An 18,497-nucleotide genomic window follows, 5' to 3' on the forward strand; every position below is an offset into this window, starting at 1 on the left:
CTACAAAAGCCATCGCCTTACCATCGACTTTAATTGGATTTAAAAAACGGGATGCAAATTATAGCATTCTCCACTTCTAACTTGGTAAAATAAGTGTATTGAAAAGAATGGGAAAAAATGTGGACTTAAAGTAAATTAATCTGCTTTCTGCCCATGCTTAATTAAACTCCCTTAATGCTTCTAAGAGTTAATGAGTGAATTGATTAAACAATAAGGCTAATTCTTACCCCCAGCTCACAAGCAGCGGTGATCAGCTCTCCTGTGGAAGTGAATAGGGGAGGAAATGAATGTAAACCCAATCATTATTATTAAGAGACGAGTCTGCTCCAAAGTTTTTCCCAAATCAAATACTTGCACTGGGGTTTTGCATTAATTTGCCTGGATCAAAACCTGCAAATCTTCCCAGTGTGACATTTCCTAAGCGGCATGCTCATTCTCTTCATCTCTTGCTTCTCCCCTGACTCCCCCCTCACTCACACACACACACCGCTACTCCCTTCTCCGCCACACACACTTACACGCACCATAACACTCCCTCCCCAATGCTCCGCCACACAGGCATACAAGTAGGCTGATCTGAGAGTATTGCTCCCAGTCCTCCCCATGCACCAGGTCCCTTCTCTTCCTCTTTTTCTATTCCTTTCTCTTTCTCTGTTCCCACACTCCCAGCCTCTCCTTTGGTCCAGAGAGGACACAGAAACAGAGACAGTATTGGTGACAATGAAAGCATGATGAGGTAAGCTTAAGGACACAAGAGCTGGTTGCAAAGTTTCTAACTGTCTCTACCTCTGTGTGGGGTGCAGCGGAAACTGCATACAACACAACGCTATTTAAGATCATTTGGGGCACAAACCCATGTGCCAGAATACACCCAAAGCGCATTCAATTAAACAGATTTTTCACCCAATGTTTGCATCTCCCACTCATGAAAATTGAAATTCTATTCAGATTAAATTGATAAATGTGTGAGTCTTACATAGCACCCTCTGCTGGTGCAATATATAATATATATTATATAATATATATATAATATATATAATATATATAATATATATAATATATATAATATATATAATATATATAATATATATAATATATATATATATATATATTATATATATATTATATTATATATATTTTATATATATTATATAATATATATTATATAATATATATTATATATATATATATATAATATATATTATATTTATATATATATATATATATATATAAATATATATATATATATATATATATATATATATATATATATATATATATATATATGTATATATATATGTATATATATATATATATATATATATATATATATACAGTGCCTTGCGAAAGTATCCGGCCCCCTTGAACTTTGCGACCTTTTGCCACATTTCAGGCTTCAAACATAAATATATAAAACTGTATTTTTTTTGTGAAGAATCAACAACAAGTGGGACACAATCATGAAGTGGAACGACATTTATTGGATATTTCAAACTTTTTTAACAAATCAAAAACTGAAAAATTGGGTGTGCAAAATTATTCAGCCCCTTTACTTTCAGTGCAGCAAACTCTCCAGAAGTTCAGTGAGGATCTCTGAATGATCCAATGTTGACCTAAATGACTAATGATGATAAATACAATCCACCTGTGTGTAATCAAGTCTCCGTATAAATGCACCTGCACTATGATAGTCATGAAGAACAAGGAACACACCAGGCAGGTCCGAGATACTGTTGTGAAGAAGTTTAAAGCCGGATTTGGATACAAAAAGATTTCCCAAGCTTTAAACATCCCAAGGAGCACTGTGCAAGCGATAATATTGAAATGGAAGGAGTATCAGACCACTGCAAATCTACCAAGACCTGGCCGGCCTTCTAAACTTTCAGCTCATACAAGGAGAAGACTGATCAGAGATGCAGCCAAGAGGCCCATGATCACTCTGGATGAACTGCAGAGATCTACAGCTGAGGTGGGAGACTCTGTCCATAGGACAACAATCAGTCGTATATTGCACAAATCAGGCCTTTATGGAAGAGTGGCAAGAAGAAAGTCATTTCTTAAAGATATCCATAAAAAGTGTTGTTTAAAGTTTGCCACAAGCCACCTGGGAGACACACCAAACATGTGGAAGAAGGTGCTCTGGTCAGATGAAACCAAAATTGAACTTTTGGCAACAATGCAAAACGTTATGTTTGGCGTAAAAGCAACACAGCTGCACACACCATCCCCACTGTCAAACATGGTGGTGGCAGCATCATGTTTTGGGCCTGCTTTTCTTCAGCAGGGACAGGGAAGATGGTTAAAATTGATGGGAAGATGGATGGAGCCAAATACAGGACCATTCTGGAAGAAAACCTGATGGAGTCTGCAAAAGACCTGAGACTGGGACGGAGATTTGTCTTCCAACAAGACAATGATCCAAAACATAAAGCAAAATCTACAATGGAATGGTTCAAAAATAAACATATCCCGGTGTTAGAATGGCCAAGTCAAAGTCCAGACCTGAATCCAATCGAGAATCTGTGGAAAGAACTGAAAACTGCTGTTCAAATGCTCTCCATCCAACCTCACTGAGCTCGAGCTGTTTTGCAAGGAGGAATGGGAAAAAATGTCAGTCTCTCGATGTGCAAAACTGATAGAGACATACCCCAAGCGACTTCCAGCTGTAATTGCAGCAAATGGTGGCGCTACAAAGTATTAACTTAAGGGGGCTGAATAATTTTGCACGCCCAATATTTCAGTTTTTGATTTGTTAAAAAAGTTTGAAATATCCAATAAATGTCGTTCCACTTCATGATTGTGTCCCACTTATTGTTGATTCTTCACAAAAAAATACAGTTTTATATCTTTATGTTTGAATCCTGAAATGTGGCAAAAGGTCGCAAAGTTCAAGGGGGCCGAATACTTTCGCAAGGCGCTCTACACACACACACACACACACACACATATACAAATACATAGAGTGCATTCGGGAAAGCATTCAGACCTCTTGAAAAAAATATTATAATATCATCAATCTACACACAATATCCCATAATGACAATGCAAAAACAGGTTTTTACATTTAAAAAAAAACTTTTATTGCAAATAAAAAAGATACTTTATTTACATAAGTATTCAGACCCTTTGCTTATGACACTCGAAACTGAGCCCAGGTGCATCCTGTTTCCATTGATCATATTTGAGATGTTTCTATAACTTGATTGAGTCGATCTGTGGTAAATGCAATTGATTGGACATGATTTGGAAAGGCACACACCTGTTTATATAAGGTCCCACAGCTGACAGTGCATGTCAGAGAAAAAACCAAGCCATGAGATCAAAGGAATTGTCCGTAGAGCTCTGAGACAGGATTATGTCAAAGGCACAGATCTGGGGAAGGGTACAAAAACATTTCTGCAGCATTAAAGGTCCCCAAGAACACAGTGGCCTCGATCATTCTTAAATAGAAGAAGTTTGGAACTACCAAGACTCTTCCTAGAGCTGGCCGCCCGGCCAAACTGAGAAATCGAGGGAGAAAGGCCTTGGTCAGGGAGGTGCTCCAGAGTTCATCTGTGGAGCTGGGAAAACCTTCCAGAAGGACAACCATCTCTGCAGCGCTCCACCGATCAGGCCTTTATGGTAGAGTGATCAGACAGAAGCCACTCATTGGTAAAAGGCACGACAGCCCACTTGGAGTTCGCCATAAGGCACCTAAAGGACTCTCAGATCATGAGAAACAAGACTCTCTGACGAAATCAAGATTGAACTCTTTGGCCTGAATGCCAAGCGCCGCGTCTGGAGGAAACCTGGCACCATCCCAACGGTGAAGCATGGTGGTGGCAGCATCATGCCGTGGAAATGTTTTTCAGCTGCAATGACTGGGAGACTAGTCAGGATTGAGGGAAAGATGAAAGGAGCAAAGTACAGAGAGATCCTTGATGAAAACCTGCTCCAGAGAACTCAGGACCTCAGACTGGGGCGAAGGTTCACCTTCCAACAGGACAATGACCCTAAGCACACAGCCAAGACAATGCAGGAGTGGCTTCTCTGAATGTTCTTGAGAGCCCAGCCAGAAGCTGGACTTGAACCCGATCAAGCATCTCTGGAGAGACCTGAAAATAGCTGTGCAGCGATGCTCCCCATCCAACCTGACAGAGCTTGAAAGGATCTGCAGAGAAGAATGGGAGAAATAGCACAAAAACAGGTGTGCCAAGCTTGTAGTGTCATACCCAAGAAGACTCTAGGCTGCAATCACTGCCAAAGTACTGAGTAAAGGGTCTGAATACTTATGTAAATGTGATATTTCAGGGTTTTATTTTTTATACATTTAAACCTGTTTTTGCCTTGTCATTATGGGGTATTGTGCTTAGATTGAGGGGGCAATAACTATTTAATCCATTTTAGAATAAGACTGTAACGCAACAAAATGTAGAAAAAGTCAAGGGGTCTGAATACTTTCCGAATGCACTTGTATCTATACATATTATGTTTTCTTTTTGGGGGGGGCTAAAGTCAAATTTTCCTATATTTAAAAAATGAGAATTGTCATTTTTGCATTACGGTTTTGCATGAAATATAACTTGACCGATGCATTACTGTGGATAAGATTCTTTCCAAATATTGTTGAAAATGTCTATATGTAATTGTATTGATGGTATTGAATGTGGTCAATTTGCAATAAAAACCGGTAGGCTATATAGTTGTAAATAGTCAGTTATTCCAGTTCTATGCTATATTTACCAGAAATGATTGAATTGCAAGAACTGGGGTTTTGATGCAATACCAAAATTACAGAACATTGCAGTATAATTTAATTTGCATTTAACCTCTGTGATACACTGCATCATCACATTTGAGTTTCTGGAGCATGAAGTCTTATCAGTTTAATAGGCCATGAAACCACAACCCTATTCAACTGCACAGCTCAAATATTTCCATTGGTCCATTTCACCTGGCATGAGAACTTCCTGCCCAAATTATTCATCACTCTCTCATCCTCCATCAATTTCACACAAAACGACATATTCCATATTGTACACTTTTACACACCAACATCAAATTCTAACAAATATAAGGGCAGAACATCAGAGTGGCAGATGCACAGAGAGTCACTGCTACGGCCCCATTACTAAAATGGGAAAATATATCAGTCGACAGGGTAGCAGCATGGACGCCAAGAGTCTTTGTGATAGCAGAGCATGGGCACCCACACCAGTCTTCCCATAATCCCGGTCATTTCCACACTCCACATTCCTAGACAACAGCATTCCTGCGGGGCTGCGCTCAAGCCTCTCTGGGGCGCATCACACCTAAAGAGATTAGGACACGGAGACCTGGAGAATTGGGAAGGGTGTCCAGCTGGCACTATCAGAGCGGGCATCCTGCACCATCCCTAAATGCTGTGAAGGGGCTGGACATTTTTTCTAAAGCCCGGGCCGCTCGGCAGCAGCACGACCAGCAGGGCTAATCAGGGTTTTTCTCATGCGCTCACCCCTGCCCCCCATATCTGGCCCAGGCTTTTCAAAATGGTTCCATCTTGCAAAATGCAGTTTCAATGTACTTCCCCTTTGCAAAATGTATTCCAGGACTACACAAACCTACTGAGCAAAGCATTCATGTCCCCAAGTCCACTTTCACTCTCTCTGAACCTACAGGTATGTTCTTTCTGAGCACAGTCTGTAGCCTACTTGTACAGTCTGGAGCCTACTTGTACAGTCTGTAGCCTACTTGTACAGTCTGGAGCCTACTTGTACAGTCTGGAGCCTACTTGTACAGTCTGGAGCCTACTTGTACAGTCTGGAGCATACTTGTACAGTCTGGAGCCTACTTGTACAGTCTGGAGCATACTTACACTGGGCATGAAATCATAATCAAGAGGATTTAGTATTGACATTTGTTACCATGCATCAAGAGTACCTGCAATTATCCCTGCAACAACATATAATATATACATATATATATATATATATATATACACACAGTCTACCTACACTAAATAACCATTGATTTATCTCTGTAACAGTGCATATAATTAGGCATTTTAGTAGCTACTGTACATCGAGTTTAAATGTCTTACGTTCAGAAGTTTAACAACACAAAACCATTTTTCTTACAGAGAGAAATGTTTGGATCTTGCAGTTTCTCTAAGGAAATAAACCCTCACTATGTTATTAACAATGCAAATGGTGGAAGAGAGGAGGCTTTTGACACTAAAGCCTGACAAAAATACTGTGGTAGAATAATAGATGTCACAGTCCCCCATCCATGATCATCTATGCGTCAGTAATCCTGACACTGAAGTAATTCCCTGTCTCAGCCAGCAGGCAAGCAGAGAGACACCTCTGCTTGCGGAATACATTACTGAACAACTTTAGACACAGCTCCTTGTCGCTTCATTGTCATAATTAGAATGAAAAATATACTTTATCACCAAATTAATATGCACTGCCAACCTTCACTTTATGCTAAAATAATCCCCTCTGATAGGAACGTTTTTAAAGTAAGCACCTAAAGAGACAGAGGGAGCCCAAGAGACCATAAATAGCAGATTTGGTAAAAGTAGTAAATTGCATTGAATTTCACTTGCACATTTGATCAAGTAGGCCTATAAAACGGCATAGATGTTTACAGTATGTTTGCATGGACGCATGAAAAAAATTCAGCACCATGGACAGTATAGCACCAAAGGACTTGATCGCCAATTCAGCACCACGACCACTGAACAGCGCTGCACGCAGGCAGCTCATATCAAGAGAAGATTCAACGCACTGGGATGTCACCACCAAAAAGGTGTACACTTAATATAATAGAAAACTTTCTGGATGTATCAGAGTAGCCTATATAGATACGTGGAGAACATTTGAATGCAAAGAGTAGGGGACTCAACTCACATTAGCTACTGTACAATACTTCTGCAGGCACACTGAAAAAGTTGATGCAAAAGTTATTCGCTCACACACCATGAATACTTATTATCCCTTTAATGTCCATGGCGTTATCCTTAACCATGGCAGTACTAATGTACCTGTAGAATTTGTCAGATCACGAGTAGATGATAGGTCACCATCAGTCACTGATAAGGAAGGCAAAACGGATCATCAAGAAGGACAATAACCACCCGAGCCACTACCTGTTCACCCCACTTCCATCCAGAGGGCGAGGTCAGTGCATGTGCATCGGCGCTGGGACAGAGAAATTTAAAAAGCAGCTTCTATCTCAAGGCCATCAGATTGTTAAACAGCCACCACTAGCACAGAGAGGCAACTGCCTACCTACAGACTTGATATCATTGGCCACTTTAATAAATGGAACACTAGTCACTTTAATAATGCCACTTTAAGAACGTTTACATATCTCAAATTACTCATCTCATATGTATATACTGTATCCATCACTATCTATTGCTATCGGTCACTGCTCATCCATATATTTTATACTTATATATTCTCATCCCATTCCTTTACTAGATTGTGTGTATTAGGTTCTGTTGAGGAATTTATTAGATATTAGGTTTTCCTTTACTAGATTGTGTGTATTTAGTTTTGTTGGGGAATTTGTTAGACATTAGGTTTGTTGTGGAATTGTTAGATACTGCTGCACTGTCAGATATAGAAGCATAAGCATTTCGCTACACTCGTAATAACATCTGCTAACCATGTGTATGTGACCAATAAAATTTGATTTGATAAACCATGGCTGCATAAGCTTAACCTGAGTCTCCTCCGGGGACAGCCTTTTGCTTGCAGGGCAGGTAAAGTAAAGAGCCGCGACACAGGCGCCAGGTTCTCCGCTCCACCACCATGGCTAGTCAGATAGCGAAAACAAACACGAATTGTTAACTAGCTTGCACAATTAACCGGAAAGCTAAGCTAGCTGGCTATCACTGAAACAATTAGTAGATCGCTAGCTAGCTTTAGGTCAATGCTAACACCCAGAACTCTATTTACAAATATATATTTTTTGTTGCCAAAGTAGCTATTTTAATCTTTAAAACACAGCCTAGCTAACGTTGCCCAGCCAACTATGTGAGCTAGCTAGCCTATTCATTGACATACCTGTACCCCAGACCTACGCGTGCTTATTAAGTATTTTTGATCAAATGTCTTACTGTAAGAAAAACATAAACAGCTAGCTTCCAAAAAGTACTTGCACGGTCCACGACAGGTTATTCCTCATAATAGTCACACTGCTGATTTCCCTTCCTGGTCTGCCCTATCAGCAGCATTCTCCAATGGACATTGGGACAACCAGAGGAAATTGGAGTAGCACTGCAGTTTGACGGATAGAGATTTTGGGATAAAAAGTGGGTCAGGGTTAGCCTATGTCACATCCAAGAGGAGATAAGAGTGCTTGCGTGATCACTAACGTGTTTCCAGAGACTGCTGCAACTCGGCAATCCGGCTAAAATGTAAACATTTGGCGAGCACACACGAACATTGCTGAGTTGTAGCAGTCTCTGCTAACACAAGCACTCTGTGACATAGAGGCCCAGGGATGTTCTCTTGAGAAGTGCGTACGTGAATTGGACCATTTTCTTTCCTGTTTAGCATTCAAAATGTAATGAGTCCTTTTGGGTGTCAGGGAAAATGGACGGAGTAAAAACTATATTATTTTCTTCAGTTATATAGTTAAGTAAAAGTTGTCAAAAATAATAAATAATAAAGTAACGTACAGATAGATACCTCCAAAACATTATTTACAGTGCATTCGGAAAGAATTCAGACCCCTTGACTTTTTCCAAATTTTGTTACGTTACAGCCTTATTCTAAAATGCACATATATATATATATATTTTTTTAAACTACCCCATAATGACAAAGCAAAACCAGGGTTTTAGAAATGTTTTGCAAATGTATTAAAAATAAAAAACTGAAATACCTGATACATTTGCAAAAATGTCTAAAAACCATTTTTTTCTTTGTCATTATGGAGTACAGTGTGTAGATTGATGAGGGGAAAAAAACGATTTCATCCATTTTAAAATAAGGCTGTAAGGTAACAAAATGTGGAAAAAGTCAAGGGGTCTGAAATCTTTCCGAATGCACTGTAAGTAAAAATTATTTAAAGTACTACTTAAGTACTTTACATCACTGCCGGGTGGCCAACACTGATTTCGTTAGTCACTATCATTCAGATAACATATTCAAAACGTCAAATATTTCTCCCCACACTATGGCTAAATTAGTAGAATTGCATGAAATAAGCTATAAAATCCCCAAATCTTCAGTCCGCCCTTGGCAAAATGTGTAGAATTGCATCAAACCTGCTTTAAAACTGCAACATTTCCTCTACGCCCCAAGGCAAAATTGCAGGAAATTAACCTTAAAACAACAAAAAATCTCTGCTGTCAAGAGGGTGGCCGTTAGAATGTTTTGCTCACAAGGTAAGCAACATAATTTCAGTTAGGGCCCCCAAAAGGCTAGGTGTGGGTATGGATTTGTGTGTGCAGATCTGCTCATAACTGCTGCCCCTCATGAGGAGTTCAGATTTTTTGTGACCCCCACCACCATCAAAGTTTCCCATCTCTGGGATAGGCCTACCTGATACATCAATGAGGCCTATCGCCTATTGAATCACCGAACTGAGTCACACAGATGGGAGCCCATTGCCCCATTTACCTGAGGTAACAAATTATATTTACAGTTGGAAGTCTGAAGTTTACATACACTTAGGCTGAAGTCAATAAAACTTGTTTTACAACCACTCCACACATTTCTTAACAATACATAGTTTTGGCAAGTCGGTTAGGACATCTACTTTGTGCATGACGCAAGTCATTTTTCCAACAATTGTTTCCAAACAGATTATTTCACTGTATCACAATTCCAGTGGGTCAGAAGTTTACATGCACTAAGTTGACTGTGCCTGTAAACAGCTTGAAAAATTCCAGAAAATGATGTCATGGCTTTAGAAGCTTCTGATAGGCTAATTGACATAATTTGAGTCAATTGGAGGTGTACCTGTGGATGTATTTCAAGGCCTACCTTCAAACTCAGTGCCTCTTTGCTTGACATCATGGGAATATCAAAAGAAATCAGCCAAGACCTCCACAAGTCTGGTTCATCCTTGTGAGCAATTTCAAAATGCCTGAAGGTACCACGTTCATCTGTACAAATAATAGTATGCAAGTATAAACACCATGGAACCATGCAGCCATCATACTGCTCAGGAAGGAGACGCGTTCTGTCTCCTAGAGATGAACGTACTTTGGTGCGAAAAGTGAAAATCAATCCCAGAACAACAGCAAAGGACCTTGTGAAGATGCTGGAGGAAACAGGTACAAAAGTATCTATATCCACAGTAAAAACGAGTCCTGTACCGACATAACCTGAAAGGCTGCTCAGCAAGGAAGAAGCCACTGCTCCAAAACCGCCATAAAAAAAAGCTAGACTACAGTTTGCAGCTGCACATGGGGACAAAGATTGTACTTTTTGGAGAAATGTCCTCTGATCTGATGAAACAAAAATAAAACTGTTTGGCCATAATGACCATTGTTATGTTTGGAGGGAAAGGGGGATGCTTGCAAGCTGAAGAACACCATCCCAACCGTGAAGCACGGGATGGCAGCATCATGTTGTGGGGGTGCTTTGCTGCAGGAGGGACTTCATTAAATAAATTACATCATGAGGGAGGAAAAGTATGTACTAATTGAGTGTAGGTAAACTTCTGACCCACTGGGAATGTGATGAAAGAAATAAAAGCTGAAATAAATAAATAATTCTCTCTACTATTATTCTGATATTTCACATTCTTAAAATAAAGTGGTGATCCTAACTGACCTAAGACAGGGAATTTTTACGAGGATTACATTTTAGAAATTGTGAGAAACTGAGTTTAAATGTATTTGGCTAAGGTGTATGTAAACATCCGAATTCAACCGTATATTTGGGCAAAAGAGAAGTTTCATTGACTGACCACTAGCCTTGAGTGCAGGGGCGTTGTTTTTGGCTGTTGCCGTTGCTGATCTACATGTGTAAAGGCCCAACCTTTAAAAGCATCAATAGGATAAACTGGCTAATTAGACAGGCATGTCAGTCTGTTAGCGCTTCATCAAACGTCAAAGCAGATTTCTATCGCGTCTTTGTCTCTGTCGTTACGCACAATCAGCTGTTGATGATCGTAATTTGCCACCGTTAAGGAAACCACATACAGTCAGTCAGTTGGTCGTTGTCACCTGTTGATGATCGAGTCCAGGCAAGCCTCATGTGGAATCAACATTTTATTGATCATAGGAAACAAACCAAAAGTAGCCTAGAGCAAAACATTTATTTATTGTCTTTATGTGAAACAAACAAACCATATCCACCAAACCACATCCATTTATAGCATAGATACTCTTTACTAAAAATACAGACACCAATCACCCACCACCACCCTTAGTTACCACCCTCAGTCCCTGCAGAGTGATTAGTGGCTTTCGTATTTGGATAAAGCCACTTTGGTTGCCATGTATGACTGAAGGTAAGAAGTTATTTTAACCTACATTTAGGTATGTTCTTTCTGTGTGGTCAAAGTAATTTTCCTTGTGATAATCATAAGGATCCATAAAATGTGAAGATGGAAGATGTTTATAACAGAGGTGTTTAGGGAAATTGAGTTAGAAAGGGTAGAGCAAGACGAGGTTGTCCTGTAGTTTGCTCAACATGCTGAGAATGGGGACCATTACTCCCTGTCTTTTTTTGTATCTTCTAACCTGATTTTGAGCTTGTAATCAATGATGGACTACTCTGTGCAAGTCAGAGGAGGAAGCACAATGCATTACAAGGGAGCCCATACACCGGGCCAGCTTAAGAATGTTGACAAACCAGGTAAACCTAAAGTCAAACATAGCCGACCGCCTTATCGGATTTAGAGCCTTTTGAAAGAAGCTATACGCCACGGTCATCCGAGCCCCCTTTAAACCTGGTGAGGTGTTTAAAGAATGACTGAACTAAGCTTTATTTGTCTTGGTTTCCCTAACGGGGTTGTTGATACAGTCAATCAAGCTGAAAAAGGCGGAGAGAGAAGAGATTAGCATCTCCACTAATATATGCACAGTGTAACATACAGCCGATGATAATTGGTCAGCATCTTCTCAGATCAAATCATATGTTCATTTGTGTAGAATGTAGATGGTGCAGATTCATTTGAACAGTTCTACAAATCTGTTCATAAAATTGACTAAAATAGTCAAGTATTTAATGGCATTAAAACATGGTTGTGAGGGAAGTGTAGCCACATAATTCTAGGGAGTAAATTACATACTGTACTTTCCCAATATTTTATAGCTAGATCCCTTGTTCTATATGTCCAGCTACATCTATGTATAGGTTCAAATGTGGGCTACTGCGCAATAATATACTGTACCTTTCAATGATTCTGGAATTAGGTGTCCATGCATCCTTAAATGTCTCACAAGTGTCCGCCTTCCAAAGCTGAAGGGTTACCCTAATAAATAAATTGCCCTATTGAACTGCTAATAATCCCATGACTATCATAAATGAGTCTGATCCCTCAGTAAATTGAGCCCTTGGCGAGGTGGAGTGGTGTCAGCACCTAAAGAACTCAGAGATGGTTCTGTCTAATCAGTCTTACACACACACACACACACACACACACACACACACACACACTTCTTCACTCTCAGCTCAGCTATCTCTTCAATGTGATGTCACTCTTAATCCACGCTTGGTTATCCGCTGGGCTGCAGCGCTGGCAGAGGGATATGAGAGAGGGTGGGGGGGGGGCTTCGTTCAGGCACACCAGGAAGCATTCCTTCTAAACTCCCCGTTTCATTACCCTCACAAATCCCAGCACATAGAAAAGGGGGATTTACGGCAGACTGTATAGATGCACAGATGAATGGTGGTGTAATTAAAATACACACAGATTCCAGTGATCTTCCAAACAACAGGGTTGTCAACAGAGGAATTCTCCAAGGGGATCGTTGGACAATACAGAACTGCTGCTACTCTGTATTTTCCCAATTTCTAGCTTGAAACATGTTTCATTCGTTATTTGAAATGTCTCTCTTGGCTAGGAAATCCAAATTTGCCCACCACACCACAACTATTCACCTCTATTTGTCTCATGTTGCATTTATGATATTTTGTATACAGACCATGCTAGGCTGTTAGTGTAGCTACAAATTCGACTGTGTGTACAAAGTACAGAGGCATGTCTGTACAGTATGTGGCAGGCTGGCAGGCCACATTAGTGACATAGAGAACTCCCCCGCATCCCCAACACTTGCTGAAAATACAATACATTTTTATTGACAGCTTGTCCAAAGATGCCCTGGTTCCATATTAGCAAAATATTGCTACTCTGTAATGGCTGTGGTATTACATTCATTATTGTTGTATGTGGGTGTAGAGAGAGTTCATGTGTTAGCAAGGGGAATTTGTCAAGTGCAGTGATAGGGTAAGGGCATCCACTTTAAATGGTAGTGGTGGTTACGGGTCCTAGATAGAGTAGGCTAGCGCTTGTGGGTTAGTGCCTGGCATCTGAACTATAATTCTGTTTTTTTTTGTCTAACTTGTTATAGCACTGTTCTCCTGTACAGTATGTTCATTGGGCACATTGTAAGCTGCGCTAAAGTCTCACTAGGAAGGAATAATCAATGACCTCTATGTGACAAAGACCCATATGTTGAAAATGGGAAAGAGCACTCGATAGTATTGCATGAGTACTTGGTCATGTTGTTTTTCCAATTCTTGGAGGAATATTTTCTATGCAAAGGTAAGCATTCAGGACAATCTGATGACACTGGTGCTCTCCCCGCCCTTGTCAGAGTGCAGCCCATCATTAATATCCACAATGTACACTACTGTTCAAAAGTTTGGGGTCACTTAGAAATGTCCTTGTTTTTGAAAGAAAAGTATATCAGAGTGTCTTGTTTGAGAAACAGACGCCTCACAAGTCCTCAAAAGGCAGCTTCATTAAATAGTACCCGCAAAACATCAGTCTCAACGTCAACACCGAAGAGGCGACTCCAGGATGCTGGCCTTCTAGGCAGAGTTCCTCTGTCCAGTGTCTGTGTTCTTTTGCCCATCTTAGTTTTTTCTTTTTATTGGCCAGTCTGAGATATGGCTTTTTCTTTGCAACTCTTCCTATAAAGCCAGCATCCCGGAGTCGCCTCTTCACTGTTGACATTGAGACTGGTGTTTTGCAGGTACTATTTAATGAAGCTGCCAGTTGAGGACTTGAGGAGTCTGTTTCTCAAGTTAGACACTCTAATGTACTTGTCCTCTTGCTCAGTTGTGCAACGGGGCCTCCCACTCCTCTTTCTATTCTGGTTAGGGACCGTTTCTGCTGTTCTGTGAAGGGAGTAGTACACAGCATTGTACGAGATCTTCAGTTTCTTGGAAATTTCTCGCATGGAATAGCCTTCATTTCCCAGAACAAGAATAGACTGACAAGTTTCAAAAGAGAGTTCTTTGTTTCCGGCCATTTTGAGCCTATAATCGAACCCACCAATGCTGATGCTCCAGATACTAAACTAGTCTAAAGAAGGCACAGTTTTCAGCTGTGCTAACATAATTGCAAAGGGTTTTCTAATGATCAAATTAGCCTTTAAAATGATAAACTTGGATTAGCTAAACACAACGTGCCATTGGAACACAGGAGTGATGGTTGCTGATAATGGGCCTCTGTACGCCTATGTAGATATTCCATAAAATATATGCCGTTTCCAGCTACAATAGTCATTTACAACATTTACAATGTCTACATGTCACGCCCTGACCTTAGAGATCCTTTTTAATTCTCTATTTTGGTTAGGTCAGGGTGTGACTAGTGTGGGTAGTCTAGTTTTTTCAATTTCTATGTTGGCCTGGTATGGTTCCCAATCAGAGGCAGCTCTCTATCGTTGTCTCTGATTGGGGATCATATTTGGCAGCCTTTTCCCACTGTTTTTTTGTGTGATCTTGTTTTTGTGTAGCTGCCTGTGAGCAGCCCAGAACGTCACATTTCGTTTTCTTCTGTATTGTTTTTGGTGAGTTTTATATTTATTAAACATGTGGAGTACACTGCGCCTTGGTCCATTCATTCAGATGATCGGGACACTACACTGCATTTATGATCAATTTTATGTTATTTTAATGGACCAAAAAAGCTTTTCTTTTAAAAACAAGGACATTTCTAAGTGACCCCAAACTTTTGAACGGTAGTGTATATGTCTTACATTGTCAAATACCCATACAGAGCTTATATACTACACACCAATGCAGACAAATGGCTACTCAAAGAGATCTATTTGATCAGACTTCCCTCCTCTTACTGTGATTTACTATACATCTGTTTTAATCTTACCTTAAGCATCCTGCAAACCCTGTGTAATCCACTAAAGCCTCTGTGAAATATGCTTCACAGTCCTAATAAAATTGTTCATCCTCCCACCAAACAGTTGCACACACAGACTAAGTGATACTGTCTACAAGTACTCGCCTACTGCCAGGATTCAGACATAGTGTATATCCATAGAGATCCAGAGATTCATATGCTACCAGGATTCAGTCACAGTGTATATCCATAGAGATCCAGAGATTCATATGCTACCAGGATTCAGACACAGTGTATATCCATATAGATCCAGAGATTCATATACTGCCAGGATTCAGACACGGTGTATATCCATAGAGATCCAGAGATTCATATACTGCCAGGATTCAGTCACAGTGTATATCCATAGAGATCCAGAGATTCATATACTGCCAGGATTCAGACACGGTGTATATCCATAGAGATCCAGAGATTCATATACTGCCAGGATTCAGACACAGTGTATATCCATATAGATCCAGAGATTCATATACTGCCAGGATTCAGACACAGTGTATATCCATAGAGATCCAGAGATTCATATACTGCCAGGATTCAGACACGGTGTATATCCATAGAGATCCAGAGATTCATATACTGCCAGGATTCAGACACAGTGTATATCCATATAGATCCAGAGATTCATATACTGCCAGGATTCAGACACGGTGTATATCCATAGAGATCCAGAGATTCATTTACTGCCAGGATTCAGACACAGTGTATATCCATATAGATCCAGAGATTCATATACTGACAGGATTCAGACACAGTGTATATCCATAGAGATCCATATGCTGCCAGGATTCAGACACAGTGTATATCCATAGAGATCCAGAGATTCATATACTGCCAGGATTCAGACACAGTGTATATCCATAGAGATCCATATGCTACCAGGATTCAGTCACAGTGTATATCCATAGAGATCCAGAGATTCATATACTGCCAGGATTCAGACACAGTGTATATCCATATAGATCCATATGCTGCCAGGATTCAGACACAGTGTATATCCATAGAGATCCATATGCTGCCAGGATTCAGACACAGTGTATATCCATAGAGATCCAGAGATTCATATACTGCCAGGATTCAGACACGGTGTATATCCATAGAGATCCAGAGATTCATATACTGCCAGGATTCAGACACGGTGTTTATCCATATAGATCCAGAGATTCATATACTGCCAGGATTCAGGCACGGTGTATATCCATAGAGATCCAGAGATTCATATACTGCCAGGATTCAGACACGGTGTATATCCATAGAGGTCCAGAGATTCATATACTGCCAGGATTCAGACACGGTGTATATCCATAGAGATCCAGAGATTCATATACTGCCAGGATTCAGACACAGTGTATATCCATAGAGATCCATATGCTGCCAGGATTCAGACACAGTGTATATCCATAGAGATCCAGAGATTCATATACTGCCAGGATTCAGACACGGTGTATATCCATAGAGATCCAGAGATTCATATACTGCCAGGATTCAGTCACAGTGTATATCCATAGAGATCCAGAGATTCATATACTGCCAGGATTCAGACACGGTGTATATCCATAGAGATCCAGAGATTCATATACTGCCAGGATTCAGACACAGTGTATATCCATATAGATCCAGAGATTCATATACTGCCAGGATTCAGACACAGTGTATATCCATAGAGATCCAGAGATTCATATACTGCCAGGATTCAGACACGGTGTATATCCATAGAGATCCAGAGATTCATATACTGCCAGGATTCAGACACAGTGTATATCCATATAGATCCAGAGATTCATATACTGCCAGGATTCAGACACGGTGTATATCCATAGAGATCCAGAGATTCATTTACTGCCAGGATTCAGACACAGTGTATATCCATATAGATCCAGAGATTCATATACTGCCAGGATTCAGACACAGTGTATATCCATAGAGATCCATATGCTGCCAGGATTCAGACACAGTGTATATCCACAGAGATCCAGAGATTCATATACTGCCAGGATTCAGACACAGTGTATATCCATAGAGATCCATATGCTACCAGGATTCAGTCACAGTGTATATCCATAGAGATCCAGAGATTCATATACTGCCAGGATTCAGACACAGTGTATATCCATAGAGATCCATATGCTACCAGGATTCAGACACAGTGTATATCCATAGAGATCCATATGCTACCAGGATTCAGTCACAGTGTATATCCATAGAGATCCAGAGATTCATATACTGCCAGGATTCAGACACAGTGTATATCCATATAGATCCATATGCTGCCAGGATTCAGACACAGTGTATATCCATAGAGATCCATATGCTGCCAGGATTCAGACACAGTGTATATCCATAGAGATCCAGAGATTCATATACTGCCAGGATTCAGACACGGTGTATATCCATAGAGATCCAGAGATTCATATACTGCCAGGATTCAGACACGGTGTTTATCCATATAGATCCAGAGATTCATATACTGCCAGGATTCAGGCACGGTGTATATCCATAGAGATCCAGAGATTCATATACTGCCAGGATTCAGACACGGTGTATATCCATAGAGGTCCAGAGATTCATATACTGCCAGGATTCAGACACGGTGTATATCCATAGAGATCCAGAGATTCATATACTGCCAGGATTCAGACACAGTGTATATCCATAGAGATCCATATGCTGCCAGGATTCAGACACAGTGTATATCCATAGAGATCCAGAGATTCATATACTGCCAGGATTCAGACACGGTGTATATCCATAGAGATCCAGAGATTCATATACTGCCAGGATTCAGACACGGTGTTTATCCATATAGATCCAGAGATTCATATACTGCCAGGATTCAGACAAGGTGTATATCCATAGAGATCCAGAGATTCATATACTGCCAGGATTCAGACACGGTGTTTATCCATGGAGATCAAATGCAAACAAGCAGAAAGTCGGCCTCATACAAAAGCTGCACAGGGATGTATCGCTACACCAGAGAAACTCATCTTCTATGTCCAGAGGTGATAGTTAGGCCCAGGTCTACTGTATACTGAGTCTTTCTTTGTGCGTTCTGGTAGGTGGTCTTTGTGCGTTCTGGTAGGTGGTCTAAACACTGCAGGTGGCAAAGCCATTTCAGATGTAAGTATTCTCACAGATCCTGTTGTGATTCCAAAAGGCAAATTAGGTACCACTCTCAATCTAAGTCTGTTGACAGG

At 40.3% G+C, this 18,497-nt stretch overlaps 1 protein-coding gene across 1 annotated transcript in view; it reads right to left on the reverse strand.

Annotated features, from left to right (window-relative positions):
- Nucleotides 1-5,827, reverse strand: part of tmem260 (transmembrane protein 260) — a 29,657-nt gene extending 23,830 nt beyond the window's left edge. The window contains 3 exon segments of the mRNA XM_090219313.1: nt 228-259; nt 5,195-5,275; nt 5,770-5,827. Of these exon segments, the coding sequence (XP_090075439.1) occupies nt 228-259; nt 5,195-5,275; nt 5,770-5,827 (171 nt within the window).
- Between the last annotated feature and the right edge of the window lie 12,670 nt (nt 5,828-18,497).

The sequence above is a fragment of the Oncorhynchus mykiss genome, chromosome 25, assembly GCF_057628025.1.
Source record: "Oncorhynchus mykiss isolate SJ-2025 chromosome 25, ASM5762802v1, whole genome shotgun sequence".
In the NCBI taxonomy this organism is placed as follows: Eukaryota; Metazoa; Chordata; class Actinopteri; order Salmoniformes; family Salmonidae; genus Oncorhynchus; species Oncorhynchus mykiss.